General features: G+C 41.5%; 1 protein-coding gene and 2 pseudogenes across 2 annotated transcripts in view; 1 reads left to right on the top strand and 2 right to left on the bottom strand.

Annotated features, from left to right (window-relative positions):
• ZRANB1 (zinc finger RANBP2-type containing 1) overlaps positions 1-18,844 on the bottom strand; it is a 61,857-nt gene that overhangs the window by 27,226 nt on the left and 15,787 nt on the right. For both annotated transcript variants that reach the window (XR_005647224.1, XM_039836017.1), the window contains exon 2: positions 14,585-15,435. Coding sequence is in view for 1 of the 2 variants with exons in the window: in XM_039836017.1 (XP_039691951.1) it covers positions 14,585-15,398 (814 nt within the window). In the remaining variant the exon portion in view is untranslated. The remainder of the gene's footprint in view (positions 1-14,584; positions 15,436-18,844) is intronic.
• On the bottom strand, positions 3,414-3,532 carry LOC120581727 (uncharacterized; annotated as a pseudogene).
• On the top strand, positions 9,907-10,025 carry LOC120581763 (uncharacterized; annotated as a pseudogene).

The raw sequence follows: 18,844 nt of genomic DNA on the forward strand, positions 1-18,844 counted from the left end.
TTATTTTCTTTTGTGACATAAAATCGTGATGGTAACTAACTTTGAAAAGAATGCCAAATGGTAAAAAAGAAGCCAGGACTTACCTGAGCCCACGTGGGCCAGCTCAACACTACCCTGGAGTTCTATGGTAGCTGTGACATCACAGCATGCTTTATGCTGTGGGGTCAGGGTGGACTTGGAGTCAGCTGGCACAATTTCAGGAGCCCTTAAAGAGAAAAGTTAGTTTTAAGTGGTAATGTTCAGAACGCCCGTTACCACGGTCAGCAGAGAGAGGCAGCCGCGGCTGGCTGCAGCGTCTAGGTAAGCTCTCCTCTACCCAGAGCCTAATTCATTTAGCCATCTGGCCTATTAGAAAGGAAACTACCACCCAGACACCTTTTCTACCTTCTAACCATCAGGCTACACAGTTTGATCGTGAACTTAGTTTAGACAGTCACAGCAATCTCTCTCAATACTCAAATATGAGCTGCTTTTTAAATGAAATGACCTCAATATTTTTAAGTGTATCTTCAAGTAGGCACAAGCGTCGCGGCAATCCAAAAATAGTTTGAGCAGAACAAACAAATCACCTCTAGATGGACTTTTCATATAATAACTTAGGGCAAGTTAAAACCTACCATTTCTATTCTTAGGATAGTACTAGCGAACAATAACCTTGTTAAAAACCCAAGAGAGAGAAAAATCTCAACTGGTAATAAATCCTTAAATTTAACCTAATCCATACTATATCAAGACATGCTTCAATTCACTCCATTATGAAAACATCCTCTTTAGAAAAATAAGATTCAACAATAGGGAAGTCAAAATAGTCTCTAATTAAGGCCTTTAAATGTTCTATTATTAATCATGACAAACTGTGTCAAACGCAGTTTGTATTTTGGAGATTATTCCTCCTTACATCTTCGATCAGACTGTTAAGAACCCAACTGCTGTGGAAATACAATTTCCAAAGTTATGAAAAAACACCTGAATTGATAGATACCTTCCTAAGGAAGGTCTCCCCCGCAGGAAGAAGGGCTGGGGAAAGTTCCATGCAAGGATGTAGCGGCACCTGTCACAAAGTTGTCTTTGGTAAGGTGACCAGAGATGAAGACCAAAGTTAACAGGTTAAAGATGAATGTGAGTCCAAACCACAAAGGGCACTGAAAATATGGCTGAGAGAGTCATCGGAGGGGGACGTTACAGTTCTTAAAAACACAGGGTTCTCGTCATATAAAACAGCGTATGTCAGAACCACACCCACCACTGACACCGAGTCCCAAAAACTACTCTGACTTCAAATAAAAATTTCTTCTGCTATACTGCCAAGTTATCCAGGCAGAATCTGAAACCAAACTTTAGATTTTTAGAATTATACTATTTTAGGTAGGCCTGGAGGAACAGAATAGTTTAACACACTCTCTTTTCCAAGTGAGAAAACAAGAGGGTAAATGAACATTTTTAAAATGGGCCAGGGGGAGGGAAGAGAAAAGGAAAAGCTCTCAAAATATTGATAGAATTAAGACAGAATCATCGAACTGGAAGAGAAGGTAAAAAGTTACTTAGTCCGCCTCGATGAAGTTCCCCAGGTTTAAGCACAAAACAAGAAAGTCCCTATAATTTACCAGTGTAAGAGAAGGCTGCACAGTAAATTCATGGCCCCCAAGTATCCAAATAAGCTGAGTGGTAGATTTTCCCCAAAAGTTTCGGGCCCATGCATCATCTAACAAAACCCATTAGACATCAATCTCGTCTAAAACTGAACTTCACCATCTCCTGTGTTTGGGAAAATGATACTGCTGTCCAACCAAAGGGTCCGAGCCAAAAGCCCGGCTATTTCTTAAGGCCAATATCAATTCTTTCAAGCTGGGCCCATCCTGCCCTTTCAGTCTCTCTCAAACACATCCGTTGCCTCTCCCGTGGGTCAAGACCGCATGTGCTCTCTCACCTGGATCGCAGTCACTTCCTCCTAAATGGCGTGCTTTCCTACACAGCTATCCCCTCCCAAACTAGTGTCCATGCTGCGACCAGAGGGAGCCTCCTAAACCACAAACCTGAGGAAGGCAGTCCCCTTCCATCCGTTTACCACTGCCCTCACACGAAGAGGCAAACTCCTTAACCAGAGAAACAGGCTTTGAAAGTCCCGCACTACCCCGCAGCTTCCCCTCCACACTCCCCCTCCTGACTCTGGGGTCTTAGCACGTGCAATTCCCTCTGACACACTATTCCCTCTCCTAAGGTTTTGGCTTAGATGTCACTTCTTCCTGAAAGCCCTCTGCAAATCTCCAAGTGAGATTAGGGTCCGCACTCCCCTAGTACCCTCCCCTTCCTCTGCTGAACTTATCACACTGTGTTACATTTCCTTTCTTTCTTTCCCTCCTGCCCCTGCATGCTTCCTCCCACAGAGCCATTTGACTTATGCCACGGTGCCTGGGGAGCACACTCCAGTGGCTATCTGGATGCATAAATGAATGCTGGGATAGACAAATACAAAAGGTAAAAACTAAAAATTTTTAAAAACAATGGGTGGGTGGAGCAGGATGGTCGTTTGTCTTATCAGGTTTTTAAATATCTAATAAAGTCATAATTACTTAAGTAAATGTGTGATACTGGTGTTAAAAAAAATCAAAATAAAGAACCTCAGAACAAATGATATCAAATCATTGTTATGTATAATAGAAACACCCACAACAATGGGGAAAGAATTTAATAAATATTCAATTTTTCAGAAAACTAATTTAATCCTTAGTCTAAATCAAAAAACTGTGTTAACACAACAAAAATAAAATGTTATTAGTATAAATGTCTTCACCAAACAAAAAAGGGAAAGAAAATTTTCAACAAATAAATATGACTGGTATATATTTTTAATATACGTATTATCTATAATTTATAGACTTCATATAACTTGATAAAATCACAAAAGAAAATGGACAAGACATAAATCAACAATTCACATAAAAAAATACAAATGACTAAATGAGAGAGCATGCCTCCCTGTAGACGTCGGCAAAGGGACAGCCACTCAGATGCTCACATGGATGACGGGGCGTGACTGAACGGTCCTTCCAGGCACCACGTTGCCAACATGCAAAAACTGCCTGTAACACATCTGTACCATTTCACCCTATGATCCCATTTCCGGAAACCTAAGAAAATCGTTAGAAATGCTGACAATTTTGGTCATCAAAAGACTAAGAGAATAAAAAATTTTCAAATAACCCAAAGGCTAACAATAATGAATAGGTTAACTTTAAGTACAATAAGTCAATGCCAGGTTACACACTCATTTGCAAAAGGTGAAAGCATTTTATTTTATTTTACTTCATCTTTTTATTTTTTCAGGCGAGGCACTCCTTGGTTGACCTCACAGATTGCCAGGACCTTGTCAATCCCTTACAATCCCTTATTTTTTTATTTATTTTTAGTTTTTACGTCTACAGCACCTGGTCTTCCTAGGTGGTCTCCCATCCAAGTACTAACAAAGCCTGACCCTGCTTAGCTTCCGAGATCAGATGGGATCAGGCTTGTACAAGGTGGCATGGTCGTAGACCCAAGATGAAAGCATTTTAATTCAAAATGTAAAGCTCAACAAAAAATGTACAATATCAATTACATAAAAATGTGAAAAAACTGAAAATACACAAAGATAACATTTCCTCTAGACAATGATACTACAAACTATTTTTACTTTTTCATAGCTTTTCTTATCTGAAATAGTTTACAATGAGTATGCTCCGCTTTTATTATTTAAAAATGAAATAAACGCTCACGTACTGTTACAGGAAGTCAGTAACAATGTCTAAATTTGATGAAACAAGAAATAATGATACATCCATCAATATATTAATAGATAAACAAAATGTGATACACATGTATGTGGGGGTGGGGAAATCCTCCAGGTTTCCCTCTTAGTTCTTCTGGCTGGTCTAATAATCAAACTAACATGACAGATTAACAGGAGAATGACCAAATTTAATATGTATGTACGCACAAGAGCTCCATAAGGGTATGTGACAGGAGGAAGAGCCAGGCAGTTAAGGCCATCTTGAGCTGAGACTGGAGGGCTGTGGCTTGGGACTACAAAGGGGAGGAAGATGGAAAAAGCAAATGTCTCATAAACAAATGTTTGCTGGGCCATCTTTAAAAATGGGACACAGAGGACTTTTAATCAAAAGGGCCTTGCTTGTTCCTCCCTATTGATATGGGACACCACCTGTAAAATTCTTAATCTTTTAGCAGGAAATGATATGGGACATCTCTTGCACAGTTCTTAATATTTTTTTTAGTAAACCTAGTTAAGTTTTCCTCTCTCCTTTGTTTGGGAAAAGGCCCTCTCCCCCAAATCCAGATAATGACCCTGAAACTGGTAACTCCGGTCCTCTGGCTTTTGATAAGGATCATCTAAGTCAGGTGGGAGAGGCCCTAGGCCAGGCAGGGCCCTTAGAGTCTGAGAGGAGAGGGGACTTTAGGCCAAAGGTGTTTTTAATTCTTTAAGAAATATATTAACCAAGTCTGTTTTCCTTTACTAGCTTAGTAGGCAAATCAATAATAGAAATTAATAAATATATGATTTCAACAAGTTTCTATCTTCTTTTCCTTGTCTAGAGTCTGAGACAGCTCTTCAACAAGAGACCCAAGACCCCGCCCTGACTGAGGCAGAAAGGGAAAGAGCTCCATGAAACCCCTGTAGGCAGGGACCATGACCCTTCTCAGCAAGAAGCAGATGCAGAAGAGACCTCCCGTCCCTCAACATCCACACTAACAATAAGGGGGTTCATGACTCTTAGAAAAGAGTTAGGCAGGAAAATTAGATAGGGGTCTGGGGTCTGCCTGCAAAGACACTGAGGTCATCCTATACTAGGAAGGGTCCGCCCCAGCCCGCCCACAATTAAGCAAGCCAGAAGGCATTTCTGGGCTAAAAGTAACTCATACCAGGAAACAAGTAGGCAGAAAATTGGGTACTAGTTTTAGCCAGTCACCCGCACCTGTGCAATGAAGACTCCAACGACCTTCAACTCACCGGAGCCTCATTATACTATCATTATAATATGATGTATATGCCTGGAAGTTCATTAATATCATTATAATAGACTGAATTCTGAGAACGAACATGTGCAGAATGCAAATGATGAATCACTGAGTCCTGTCAATCTTAACTGTCAATCAAGGACACCCCCCACCCCCAAGAAAAGTGACCAGCCACAGCAAATAGGAATAAAAACCCCGAAGGCTTTGTCACCGGGCCTTTCGAGCCACGTTTCTCTTGCTCAGCCGCTTCCACGTTTGGGAGTGTACTTTCTCTTCTAATAAAACTTTTCTTCCCTACTGTATTGCGGTGTCTCGCCCACTTCTTTGTTCGAGACATCAGGAACCTGGACAATGTGCCGGGAGGGGACTCCCCATAGCACTGTCGCACACTAGTTCACATTAACCTACAATTATCTACAATGACAGCTCCCTTCCTGGAACAGATCCTCTATCTAAATTCTTTTAGGCATTTAGGGGCAGGTCACAAGTTCTTCCTGAGTCTTTTGTTTCTTAAAATTAAGCTTAAGATTATCAGTATCTCAAAAAAGGGGCATACTTTGGGGTGGAAAATTCTGCTGCCCCCACGTACAGCAAATATTATTCAGTCTTAAAAGGGGAATTATGGCACGTTCTACAACATGAATGAAACTGAAAGACACTAAATGAAATGAGCCAGTCACAAAAGAATATCATATGAAGTAGAATGGTGACTGTCAAGGGTGAGGAAAGGGGAAATGGGGAACGGGGAGCTAGTGCCAGTGGGTACAGAGTTTCAGTTCTGCAAGATGAGGTTCTGGAGAGGGACAGTGGTTACAGCTGCACAACACCGTGAAGGGGCTTCATGCCACTGCGCTGCGCACTTAAAAATGGTTAAGATGGCAAATTCTGTTACACTTTACCACAATTACATTTTTAAAAAAGACACAAGGACATTATTCAGAGATATTAGAAATGCTGTTCAAATAATATCACCTACCTATATAAGGTAGTGTTCCTTCCTCCTCATAAAAAGATAAATGTTTAAATGTTATGTAATCATAACCAAATTGAAGGTCATTCTATAGATAAACGGCCTGGACTCTAAAAATGTTCATGTGAAAGTTTAAAATAAACAAAAGCCACCTGAGGCACTGTTTAGATTAGAGGAGACTAAAGGGAAGAAACAACTAATACAACAGGAATAATCCTTGACTGAAGGCGACTGGACCAATAGCTATTAGTGAAACTATTGGTATAATAAATATGGACTTTGAATGTTAAATTTTTCTAGATAATTCTATTGTATGGTTATACCAGAGGAAATGTCTGTTTTTAGTACATGCTGAAGTACTTAGAGGCAAAATGTCATGACATCTGCAGCTAATTCTCAGATAGTTCAAGAAGAACTCACAAAGACAGACAAACAGAGACAGCTGGAGAGAGGGAGAGAGCAAATGTGGCAAAGTACTAACAACTGTAAAATCTAGGTCAAAGGCATGTGGTGTTCGATGTATCACACTCGTAAATTTTCTACAGGTTTTGAAATTTCTCAGAATAAAAGGCCGATGGGGAAAAAGTGGCTGTCTCTGCACAGCAAGCTTGGAGGTGGAGAAGAGAAAAAAAACTATTGCTTTTCTTTATAAACTCTTCTATCTATACTGCTGGACTTTTTAGCCATGTGTAGAGTTCAATAAATGTTTAAAATTAGTTATTTTATGGTAAACAGTAAAGTCCTCTGGAGTATAAACATGTTTTTATACTTAAATGATGTTTGGATTTCATAATTCAATGTGTTCATTTAATATGGTGCTTTTCAAAAATGAAAGCCTTTACTAAACCAATGATACATATTCAAAAGTCAGTATCATGTAATCAGGAATCACCAGACATACTCACATTCTCTTTCTCAGCATAAGGAGGCGCATTATTAGTTGGCAGGCCTGTATTTCTAAAAGCCAGGAATTACGTCTCAGACAGACTAAAGGCACCCAGAAAACAGCGCCAGCCTTCCATCTCTGCCACTGCCGTCCATTTGCCTAACACACTCGCTCCTGGAAGCGTCTATTTGATCCCAGGTGGCAGGAAGCACTTTCAAAAGCCTGACTGAATTGGCCAGGGGAAAGAAAATGTGTTGCATTCCCCAGATTAGAAGCCTTTCAATTGCTGAGAATTATCACAACTCACTTAGCGAAAATGACATAAAATGTCATTTTATATCCCGAGTTCCAAAAATCACAAAAGGAAATCCTTAGAAAACAAAAACCATCCGAAGAGACTACTCCATTCACGGTGCTAAAAGTTAATTCCATTATCTGTAACATTAACTACCTTGAACAGGAAGGAGATTCACAAGCAAGAACCTGCACAGAGCGAAAAGACACCAGAGTTGCTTCCACTACCCCCCCCCCACCCCGTGAGAGTATCACAGGGTCACATACAGTTAACCAGGGACACACGAAGCGTTGCCAGCCAGCAGCCTAGCACTCTGCCTTCCTTTTATGGGTGCAGGGCCAAAGACTTGCTGCAGGAGTCTGCATACACTTTGGATTCTATTTAAAGCTTTTAAAAGACTATTTTAACTCCAATCATTTTTTAGCGTTATTTTTTAAATAACATTAAATTTTGAAATCTCCTGGTTTTAAATGTCTAAGACCCAAGACCTTTTCCTCTGGGCTCTGCCTTCATTCATAGGTAAAGCAACTTATTTAAGGAACAAAGGGCACCAACTCAGAAGAGTATCAGAACATTCAGGCTGGTATCAGTACAAAATCAAGTTCAGAATCAAACAAAACATTAACATCCTGGAATAAATCCAACACAAAAAATAGCAACAACTTAAATTAAAACAGTGAACAATTTCATCAGCCTGCTCTCTAAACACCCAAAGATGATCTCCAAAACTTAAATATTACAACATCGATCTGCTACTGACTCTGAAGGGATGAATACCCAAAGCCATGCCGCAGGGCAGAGAAAGTTCTAAAGATGGAAAACTTGACAGTGCAAAGAGCTGTCGTATCCCAACTGAGAAACAGGCAAACACCAGCAGAACAAACAGACTAAACGGTACAGAAATGCCACACTAAAAATCAAGTTCGAACAGTGCGACCTAACTAAAGAATGCTGGCTATTAATAGTAGCAAGTGACAGATGATCTTGGGACACAGCAATCAGCTTCCTACAGGTATATTTATCTACCTGATTTGGAAAAAAAGGCAGGACTGAAAACATTAATATTCACTATGTAAACATTAACAGAAGTTCCAGTAACAGCACTCTTTTGAACCACATTGAGTGGAAAAAACACTGTATACTGTGATTTACAGTAAGAAATACGTATCTGGTCTTCATCCACTGCTTCTGGCACATAGCTCCTTACACCCTGAAATTTCCTATTAAGAGTCATCTTTTGTTATATTTCGTTTTGCTCCTAGTTACTGAAATAGCTCCAGATAAAGGTGAAGTGGGTGTTTTTTGTTATTCCTATAACAAGCCCCTTTCGACCAGTTCTGAGTTTATGTTAATGAGGTGACTTGTAAAAAGCCCTTAAAGATGGGAGGGGTGATTAGAGGGAACTTTCAATCCCACCCCTACCTCCTGGAGGAGGGGCCGGAGACTGACTCAATCGACTACTCCAACGATTTAATTGATCATCCTGGTAACTGAGCCTCCATATACATCTCTTGGGGTCTGGAGAGCTGTGGGGTTTGAGGTTCTGGGCTGGGGGGCGCATGCAGGCGCTGGGACAGTGGCGGTCAAGACAGGGCATGGGACACACCACGCCCCTCCCTTGCCCTGTGCTGCTCCTTCCATCTGGCTGTCCCTTGCATATCCTTTTATCATAAACAGTAATACAGCCAGTAAAATGTCCCCCTGAGTCCTCCGAGTCATGCTAGCGAATTAACCGAACCCAAGGTGGGACTTGTGGGACTTGTGTGATTTTCATCCGGTAGATGAGCAGCACAGGTAATCCCGACTTCCAACTGGCATCTGAAGCGGAGTGGAGGAGGGGGTTCTGTGGAACTGAACCCTTAATCTGTGGGATCTGATGCTGTGTCCAGGTAGACAGTGTCACGCCTGAGGTAAACTGCAGGGCACCCAGGTGGAGTAGTGAGAACGAGAACTGCTTGGTTTGGGAAACTGCCCCCTCCCCCCACCCACCCCACCCACGCCACACACACCTGGTGTCCAGCAGTGCTGGGAGTGCAGGAGACACGCGCACGGTGAGTTTCCCCTTACAAATACTTCTACCATCTCCGACCAGAAAAGATGGCACGGCCACACCTAAGAGTGACCTAGCCTCTTGAGGGGCCTCAACCCCTCCCTACTGCAGGAGAGCTGACAGTTAAATTTTTCTGAATTTGCCACCGATGTGAGACAACTGAACATTTTCAGCATAAAATGCCAGTTTCACGGGGTGATCACTTTGTAAGATATATAAATGTCTAATCACTATGTCGTACACCTGAAACTAATACTATTGTATGTCACTGTAATTGAAAATTTTTTTTAATTAACTAATTTTTTCAACATGTACGCGTTATACAAGCCTGGTTTTCTTCCCCTACGCGGTCACACCCGCCTCTCCCACAGTCTCGAATCCGTCCCATCTTCCTCAACAGCATCGCCGGACGAGCTAAGGTGAGAAAGATGCAGCTGTTGTTTCAGACATGAGGCAAAATGCCAAATGGGAAGCAATAAGTCTAATGACAGCTGAACAAAAATTGTCCAAGTAAAACTTTTCATTTAGGACTTTAGGTTCAGTAAACAAACAAAATGACTTTTTCTTTATATCATATATTCATCAGATTATCAAATATTCACCAGTGAAGGCAGGAAGATAGAGAGATTAAAGGTAAAGAAATATAACTTCAGACTTTTCATATCCATAGACTGCCTGGTGAAAAACTGAGCCTCATCTACGGCCACGTCACCCTGAACAAGCCCAATCTCGTCTGATCTCGGAAGCTAAGCAAGGTCGGGCCTGGTTAGTACTTGGATGGGAGACCACCCAGGAAGAGCAGGTGCTGTAGGCATAAAAAATTTTTTAAAAAATAAATAAAAAATAAGGGATTGTAATGTAAGCTGACAAGGTCCTTGCAATCTGTGAGGTCAACCAAGGATCGCCTCGCCTAAAAAAATAACAAGGAAAAAAACTGAGGCCTCTCTACTCTTTGCAATAAGACCCTATCGTACCTACTTACTCTGTCTTATCCTGACAGCGAGAAGTCAAGTTGGCTCCCGCTGGGTCGAGACGCAGGGAGTCTGCAGAAGATGAAGGTGAAGACGACTTTAGAAGGCTAGGAAGGGAGAACCCAGCCCTTAGGAGAGAAGAAAGGTGAAGGTCGATTTGTCCAGATCCCAGTTTCCACGAAGGTGTACTCGCTGACTGACTTAACGAATGTTTGAATGCCTGCTATGTTATCAGGCACTGTCTCAGGTACCAGGATACAGTTGTGAGCCAAAGAGACAAACTCCTGGACCTCAGGAAGCTTAAGCTGCTAAGGAAGAGAGAAACAAATAGCAAGGCGATTCAGTGTATCATCAGAAGGCGATGTGTGTTGTGGAGACAGGACTGAGGGACGCGGGCGTAGGACAGGACTGGAATTTCGATGCGGCAGTCAGGGACGCCTCCCAGGAAGGCACCATTTGAGCAAAGAGCTTCAGGAAGCAAATAAGCTGATCCTACAAGCAGGGAACAGAGCGATCCAGGCAGAGGAGGAGGCAACGGCTCGAGGCTTACACGGAAGAAAGGCGGGCACGGGGCTGCAGAGATACAGCAGGCTGGGAGCAAGGGACGGGATCAGAGACGGACACTACGCATGGGGCAAAGGGGTGCGGGCCGGAGCCTGGAGAGGGCCAAGGGACTGTGGCTTTTACTTTGAGGGACACAGGCAATCAACTGGGAGGGCTCTGAGCAGTTTTCAAAGAGTAACCCCCATGTGCAGCACGGACTGCACAGGAGGGCGAGGACACAGACGGGGGCACGGTTTGCACCAGGGCGGTGAGAAGCAGTCAGATGCGAAATACATTGTGAAGGTAAAGCCAGTGAGATTTTCTGACAAATAGGAATGGGGCATAAAAGAGAAAACTCAAGGATGACCAAGGCTTTTGCACAGCAACTGGAAGAATGAACCTGCCACTGTCCGAGAGGGGAGCCCGTGAGAGAAAAGGTTTGAGGGAGAAACCAGTTGTTTTAGCCTCACGGAGCTGAAGGGAGTTTTACTACTGACAGTCCTGACTTATGACGGTTTGACTTACGATTTTTTGGCCTTACGGCGCTGCGAAAGCAATACAAATTCAGTAGAAACCGCAGGTCGAACGTGGCTCTCCCCCCAGCTGGCGACATGCGGCGTGGCACCCTCCCGCGACGCTGGCAGCCCCGCGAGCCTGCCGGACGCTGCCGTGCGTGCGCTGCGTCGCCAGCGTTGTTTGCGTTTTGTGTTTTCTTTTTCCGCATCCCATCACGTCTACAAAAAGCCCATCTGTATCTCCTGCTTCTGGTCGGAGAAGGAGAAAGGCAACTGCTATTGCGATGACAGGGCGGCTGCCCGGCCACAGGCCGCGGAGGCGCTCCGAGCCCGCCTGAAGCAGGCCGGGCCACGGCGTCCAGCAGGGCGGGTGTGCAAAGTGCATTCTGACTTACAGTATTTTGCAACTTACGAGGGGATTTTTTTCATCAGGACAAAACCCCGTCATTAAGCCAAGGAGCACCTGTGTTAGGTATTTAGGGGAAGATGCTGTGTAGGCAGCTGGATATGTGAGTCTAGGGTTCAGGAATGCAAAGAGCAGTTACACAAATTTAACCTGGGTTTCTTACCTGACCCTGCATCTTTTCAAGGGATCAACTTGGGTCGCAAATGTAAATACCCTTTTAAAGAGCAACTGACTCGATGCGCTAACGGAACTAAAGTGGCGTGTCAGGTGGCGCTGCTCTCTAAGGACACTGTCCGCTACCCCGTGACAGGCGGGCTCCGGTCAGCGCTGACATGGCCTCCCAGAAAATCCCTGGCACCAAACTGCGAACATTCCAGAGATAACGTGCATCTAAATTCACACCTCTGCCTTGACCATCTTGGCTCCCGCCCCCAGATTCCACTTCTGTCCCCAACATCTTCTCACCACATAAGACAATGTGACTGATGTGACACTGACCCCAGTAGTCATGTTAAGATCCTTGCTCGACAATGCAGATGATCTAGTTTACTCCTGCCTTCCCTCACTCCTATTTTACCAGCAGCAAAGCTGGCCTGACATTGAGGGTTTTTTTTCCAATTTCAAGTAAGAAAGTATCACATTTGACACTTAGTTTAAGTTTTACACTCAGCATACATTTTATACTTAGTGTGCATACTGTGGAGATTTTTTTTTAGTATATGTGCTGCCAAAGAGAGTACTGAGATGATTTTTTTAAATGTCTAACATCAGCACATCTAATGAAATCTGGAGAATATATGGCAGGCAGAAAAGGGAAAGTAAAGGTTAATTTTCAGTACACGTGAACTTCTGTGAATTAACCCAGCACAATTCGAACAAGTAAAAAAAGGTTATTAACATATTTCAGAGATTAAGAAATGACCAGCTAATAAAGACAGAGCCATAATCTTCTGCACAACAGTTCAAAAGTAAGAAATATTTACTGATAGTGAAGACAGAATTAACATTACCGTGAACCAAATACAATCAATCCTGGGCCCTAAAAACCTAGAAACTGTGAAGTGGGTGGGAATAGGGACTTCATGACAAACTGTTTGTAAATAAAACAAGAGCAAATCCCGTATTAGTCCTAAAGCGGTACAGGGATGGTTGTTCGAGAGGAGGATACTAGAAAGAAAGAAAAGGCAGCAGGAGAAGACGAAGGACACCACGGACTGGTCGACCTTGTTTCAAGGACAGAAAACATTTCAAGGCAGGGGCTCTCATCCTAAGATCTATGAACTTGAAGAAACAATGAACTTCCGACTCCTAAAGGATGCTGTGACCCCAGAAAAGTTAAGAACCACTGCAACACAGTTCCTTTCTATCCATGAACTTAACGTGTGCTACAGTATCACCTCGCAGTAAACACATGCACAGTGCACTACTGCCTGCAAAAATGATTTTAAGTGTGTTCCAAAAGGCACATAGCTAATTAAAAGGCAATCACACTGAGATGCAAGGTCACCAGAGGGGATGTGGAGTGACTGCTTAATGGGCACGGAGATCATCAGGGCTGAGGAAAATACTTCAGAACCGGACAAGAGGTGGTGGCTGCACTACACTGTGAGTGCACGAAACGCCACTGAACTGCCACTTCCAAATGGTGAGTTCTGTTATGTGAATCTGGCCTCAATTAAAAAAATAACAAAACCATTTTGTATCTCCTTATGAAAAGAAGACAGTCAACACCAAGAGTGTTACCCCAACTGGGGTAGGAGGGAAATGGGATGAAATGGGACCGCACAGAGAGCAGGAGACTAGCTCTGTGCTTCCACGCCCAGCCTTCAGGACGCAAGTGGAGCTAACAGGCATCAAGTGCCCACTGCGTTCCGTGCTCAGAGGGGCTCACTGCTGAGAGACATCCTTTTGGCCAGGATGAAACTAAAATTTAAAACTCAGATTTCTTGAAATAGGACTCCTCTCTCAGGATTTGCGGATTTATATAGTTATGTCTTCCATATTCCTGGGGCTACATTCAGGAGTAAAAAACAAAAGAAATATTGGGAAAATGTGTATATACAACTAAGCCACGTTTAAGGCTTAGCTATTATTCTGCACGGTATTTAACTTGAGTATTCACTCAAAACTTCCTTTACAAAACTAAATGTCAAAGTAAGCGCCACATCCAAGTAACTGAAATCGTCAAACAGCTAATCTACTCGAAATGCAAAGAGATGAAAATACAGAAAAGTCAAACAATTACTTTTGTGAATTACATCACAAACAATTAACACACAGGGTCAACAACTACAGCAAGCCCAGTTCTGAGCCAGAAACTGGGACCAATATCCAGAACTTCTTTAGCAAAGCACTAAACCAAAACCACAAAACACACAAATCATAATTGAACCTGTAGAATGAGTTGGCCTCGCTAAATCAGTTTCATAAAGTTTGCAAATATTTACTACATGACGTTAGTGTTAAATTAGTATCAGTATTTTCAAGGTCAATATTATGTGTGTTCGACTTCTTGGAGTCACACATTTTTGTGGTATTTTTAACATCTGACTAAAGCCTCTACCGTCACAAGATGCTCGCAGTGTTTACAAACACTCGGAAGCAGCAGCTGGTGTCCCCAGTCACATCTTGTTACAGCACACACAGAGTAGCAGTTTTAAACTCCAGGTATGTATTTTACTACTGATGTGTGAAAAACTCTGTGTTCACTTAAAAAGTTTCTCCCTAATGATGGAGAAACACGTATACAATGACATGGAGGCAATTTAGTACAAAGTCATAACAAGATCACAAATACAGAGATTCTCATGCACGCACATTGAGAGCACCGCTCCCATGCTGAATGAACTAAACGCTAAGTACTACTGACCCCGCTTGTATCTTTCTCGTCACTTTTAACGTCTTTTCCCATCCCATTCAAAAAAATGCAGAAACTTACCCACACAAGCATTGAGGAAGAGCCAATCGGTTTTTTTCATCCTGTTTTTAATCTGCTTTACTTTTTTAAAGTCCACTTCGAGTTCCTCCTTGCTGCCAACGGCACCAGCCAATTCGATCCTCTGAAAATCCATTTTCATTTCAGAGTCTCGTTTCGTCGCAGGAGGCGACCTTCTTTGGCTATGTCCACTGCTACAGCTCCCCCTCCACCGAGCTCTGTCTTGCTCGTTTATTATGGAAGAAGCCTCTTCAGTCTCTGCCAACTCTATTGCTTCAATATTATTAGGTCTGGGATGATCGCAAACAACACATTTTTTAGCCTTGGCCCAGTTTTCGTACGTGCAAATAGAACAGGTCCAGTGCTGGGTCCTTGTGTTCAGTTTATTTCTATCATTGTATTCCTCGCAAGGATCAACAGAAAAAGCAACCGGCCTTGAGCCAGACCCTGAGGACTGAGGAGATTCTGTGGGGCTCCTGGTCCTACGCTGGGATAAGCACTGGGTGCATCTGATTGCCCTAGGCCAGTTCAAGTATGTGCACATGTGGCATGACCACTTGTTCGCGTTCTCCACGCTGTACGAAGACTTCACCCTCGGTCTTGCACTGGAGTCTGGGCATATCAAAGGACTGCTTCCTCCTTCGGTGCTGGAAGGATCCCAGTCTCTACCCACATCGCTTGAACCGCTCTTAAATGGATCTTCTGTAATAATTGTTCCGCTGGGTCTCTGGGCACGACACATAGTACACTTGATTGCAGATGGCCAGTTTTCATACGTACAATATTCACAAGCCCACTTAATTCCACGTTCTGACATCGTGCACTTCTTGAAGTGAGTTATGTCAGGCAGGAAGCTATAAATAATTAGGACATGGTTATTAAAACAATAATTACATAATTCCACCTCTAAAATATGCCCCCAAAATAAAAGTACCTTTCTACTTATAAATTTCTCAAACGACATATGCAAGATTTTAACCTATTCTCAGTTTTTTGATTTTGGTAGACACGGGGGATAAATTCCCAAAGAAAAACCTTAGATTTCGGGATTCGATAAAATTGTATTTCTGAATGCAAGGGGTAAGCAGGAGATAAAGGGAGGCTGTAAGAAGGAAGTTGCTAATGGGGATGTATCATTTCAGCCAGGTCGTCACCATCAATTTAGAAAAGGAATCAACCGTTAAAAGACTCATAGGTAAAGAGAAGAACACAAACCAAGTATCTTAAACATATAACCATTCTCAAATTATGAACATAGGTTAGCATGCTATCTAGGCATATAGTATCATGTTTGACTTACTAAAGAATTTGGAAGATCAAAGTCAAGTCTATCATTCCTCCTAATGGAGAAAAGCAGCTTAAAAGTGCTAATTATCCACTGCTCTTAATAAGCACAGGTAGGAAAGAAAGCTGCTAAGGAATACTTCTTACAATTCACAAATGACCCTGTGAAACAGATAAAATTCCTTGATGGCCTATATCCTCAAAATCTACTTCTGTCTGAAACGCGTAAAATAAAAATTGCACATCACCTATACTTGGGACAATGAAATCGATGGAATGTTGCTAACTACTAGCATACCACCCCAATATAATTTTGAATATTCATACTCAAAAGTCAATATTTAACATATACTCAAAATTCAATTCCCATTAAAAATATAATCATGTTTAAAAGTTTCCTATGATTCTTCACTGGACTTCCTAACACCACATGACAATGAAGACTATTATTTAATGATGACGAACTTACAAAGAAAGTTAATAATGATTTTTTTAACGGCCTGAATTTAGACACTGGCCACTAAAGCCTCTCCATTTTCTTAAATCCCTTCTCAACTAAATTAATGTCATCTTGCCACCTATTTATATCCAGCAAAATGAAAGAAATTCCAGGCAGGTAATAGAAGCTCTTCCCCTCTCTTTCTCAGGCATTTTCTCTGAACCTGGGAGCTCAATCTTTCATTTTGTAAGCGTGGTATTACGTCCCTGGCTTGCCAAGTCCTCAACTCATTTATAGTGTGAGCTGTTAAGAGGACAGATTCACTATAAGAAAGGCTACTATGTAATAGCTAAAAGAAAACTCACACTTACTAAGATTTTAGTTTCCATGCTATAACCTTCACCTCGCATATGGTCAGAATAAAAGTATGGTTTATAAAACAGATCAAAGACAAGATTCAGTCTTTCTGGGGGCTCCGATCATGACTTCCTCAGGAGACATTGCAATACAATGTCTAACTATGAGTAGTTTATTCCCATCGAAGAGACTGAAACTGAATTTCACTTGAGCCTGCTACTTCATCCAAAAGTGTTTTTTAAAAGGCTTTATTTTAATCAATTCTCTATTTTTTAAATCAATTCTCTGTGTTAATCCTACTCACTTCTTTTAATAATGAACTATTATATTTAGAATTTTAATTTAACACGGCAAATAAAATTAGCTATCTGATGGGCTGGTCAGTGAAACTGGACATGGGAAAGACATTTATCTACAAAACTTTAAACGTGTAAGTGTGCGCTAATGAGCACACTAATATGACTTGGTAATCTAAATCAATTCCTACCTGTATTGCTTGTTATTACTGAAGGTGCTGTAAACCAAGTATTTAAAAACAACAAAAAACACTGCTTGTATTTAGTTTTGAAGCCTTTTTCTCCTTCAGCATGAGCATTTTTTGCCCAACCCAGCTAATTTATATTTATCTTGCTTAGACTTTTAAGTTTATTCTGTGCACACGATTACACACAATGAGATAAGTATGCTGAAGATCCGGGAACTCTAATCATATAAGCATCCCTAAAATGAACATTGAGATTTAACAGCTGTTTTCACACTCATTCGGCAGTTTCTTCCCTTTAGTTTCTCAGGAATGAAATATAAGTAAATTACTTGCTCATTCATTTGGAAATTAAAATGAGCAAGTAAAAACTTATCATGGTAAGAACAAGTAACATAATGAATATAGCGAGGGCTACCGTAAATAATTTCAATATTTCATTAAAAATATTCGCATTCAAAAACTCATGCTTGCTTTGATAGGCCTTACTTTGATATGGTTGTAGGCTCAACTGAACAGCTTGTGAACTTACATTATCTCAGCTAATCTTCATGGAACTAACATGCCAGTATAACATATTTAAATGTCCATGTCTGACTCTCCCCCAAAAAAAAGTTTGCCGCAGAAAATAAAGAATCATGTGCCTGGTGAACAGCCTGGCCCTTCCAAACATCCAGGTAACTAAATATGAAAACTAAGCTCAGAGTTCTAAGATAAGTGTGTTATGTTAGATGATGATGTATACAGTGCCCTTTCCATGGGGAATGGAGGCTGTGAGAATGCTGTTTCTTAGTAATGCGAAACTAAAATTCGGCAGAGAGGATTACCTGAGAGAGCCATTTGTACCTGCAGTAATCAGTAAATGGAACGTGAGAGTAAAGATAACAGCTCGACCACGTGGTTTTGAGATGAAATTTACACTAAGTACACTTTTTCTTCCAAATGTCATAAAAGGACATAAAATTATTTTTAATAGCAACAGGTTCTTAGTATTGCACACTGAAAAAGTTACAAAATCTCTTTTAACTTATATTGATATGCCCAAGTAAATTTCATTTAAGTCTAATTTTGCATGTAACACGTTTCCAATTCTATCCAATGAATCAAACTTCAATTAATTAGTAGAATAAAGTTAACGATAAAATCTGCATAACCTGGACCTTCTTTAAGAGGCACTAGACCCAAGTGCTACTCTTAAAAAAAACATTCCTTGGTTCGAATGCAATACCAGCAGTTAGTTCCCATACCATGGACCAGAGTCCCTGAATCCGTCTATGCATCAAGCTCTACCTATAGGCAGACTGGGTGATGTCTCCAGTATACCAACCATTTTCCAGTACTAAATTCACAACTGCTTTTAATTACATATCCCCAGTTCAAGCAATAATAAAGGCACAAGTATTATGGATGTATGGGTCGATGGCTGGGGTTAAGGGAGGGGCCAGTAATTGCACATTTTTTATATCGTCATGCTTAATAATGAATTAGGCCATATTTGTGAAGCATTACTAAACACTGTAAAAGTGCTTACTACAAATTCCCCCGACCACCTACTAAAACCCTATTTAAGTGAACGGAAGAAGCGAAGTCATTCTCAAATACAAAGTCCCTAAGAAACAAACTGAGAGCAGCTCAGCTGCCAGTTTCAGGTGATGAGAAGTTATCCAAAGAAAGGACTTACAGCAGTCTTTAAGGTTCTGTA

The sequence above is a fragment of the Pteropus medius genome, unplaced genomic scaffold, assembly GCF_902729225.1.
Source record: "Pteropus medius unplaced genomic scaffold, Ma_sr-lr_union100, whole genome shotgun sequence".
Classification (NCBI taxonomy): Eukaryota; Metazoa; Chordata; class Mammalia; order Chiroptera; family Pteropodidae; genus Pteropus; species Pteropus medius.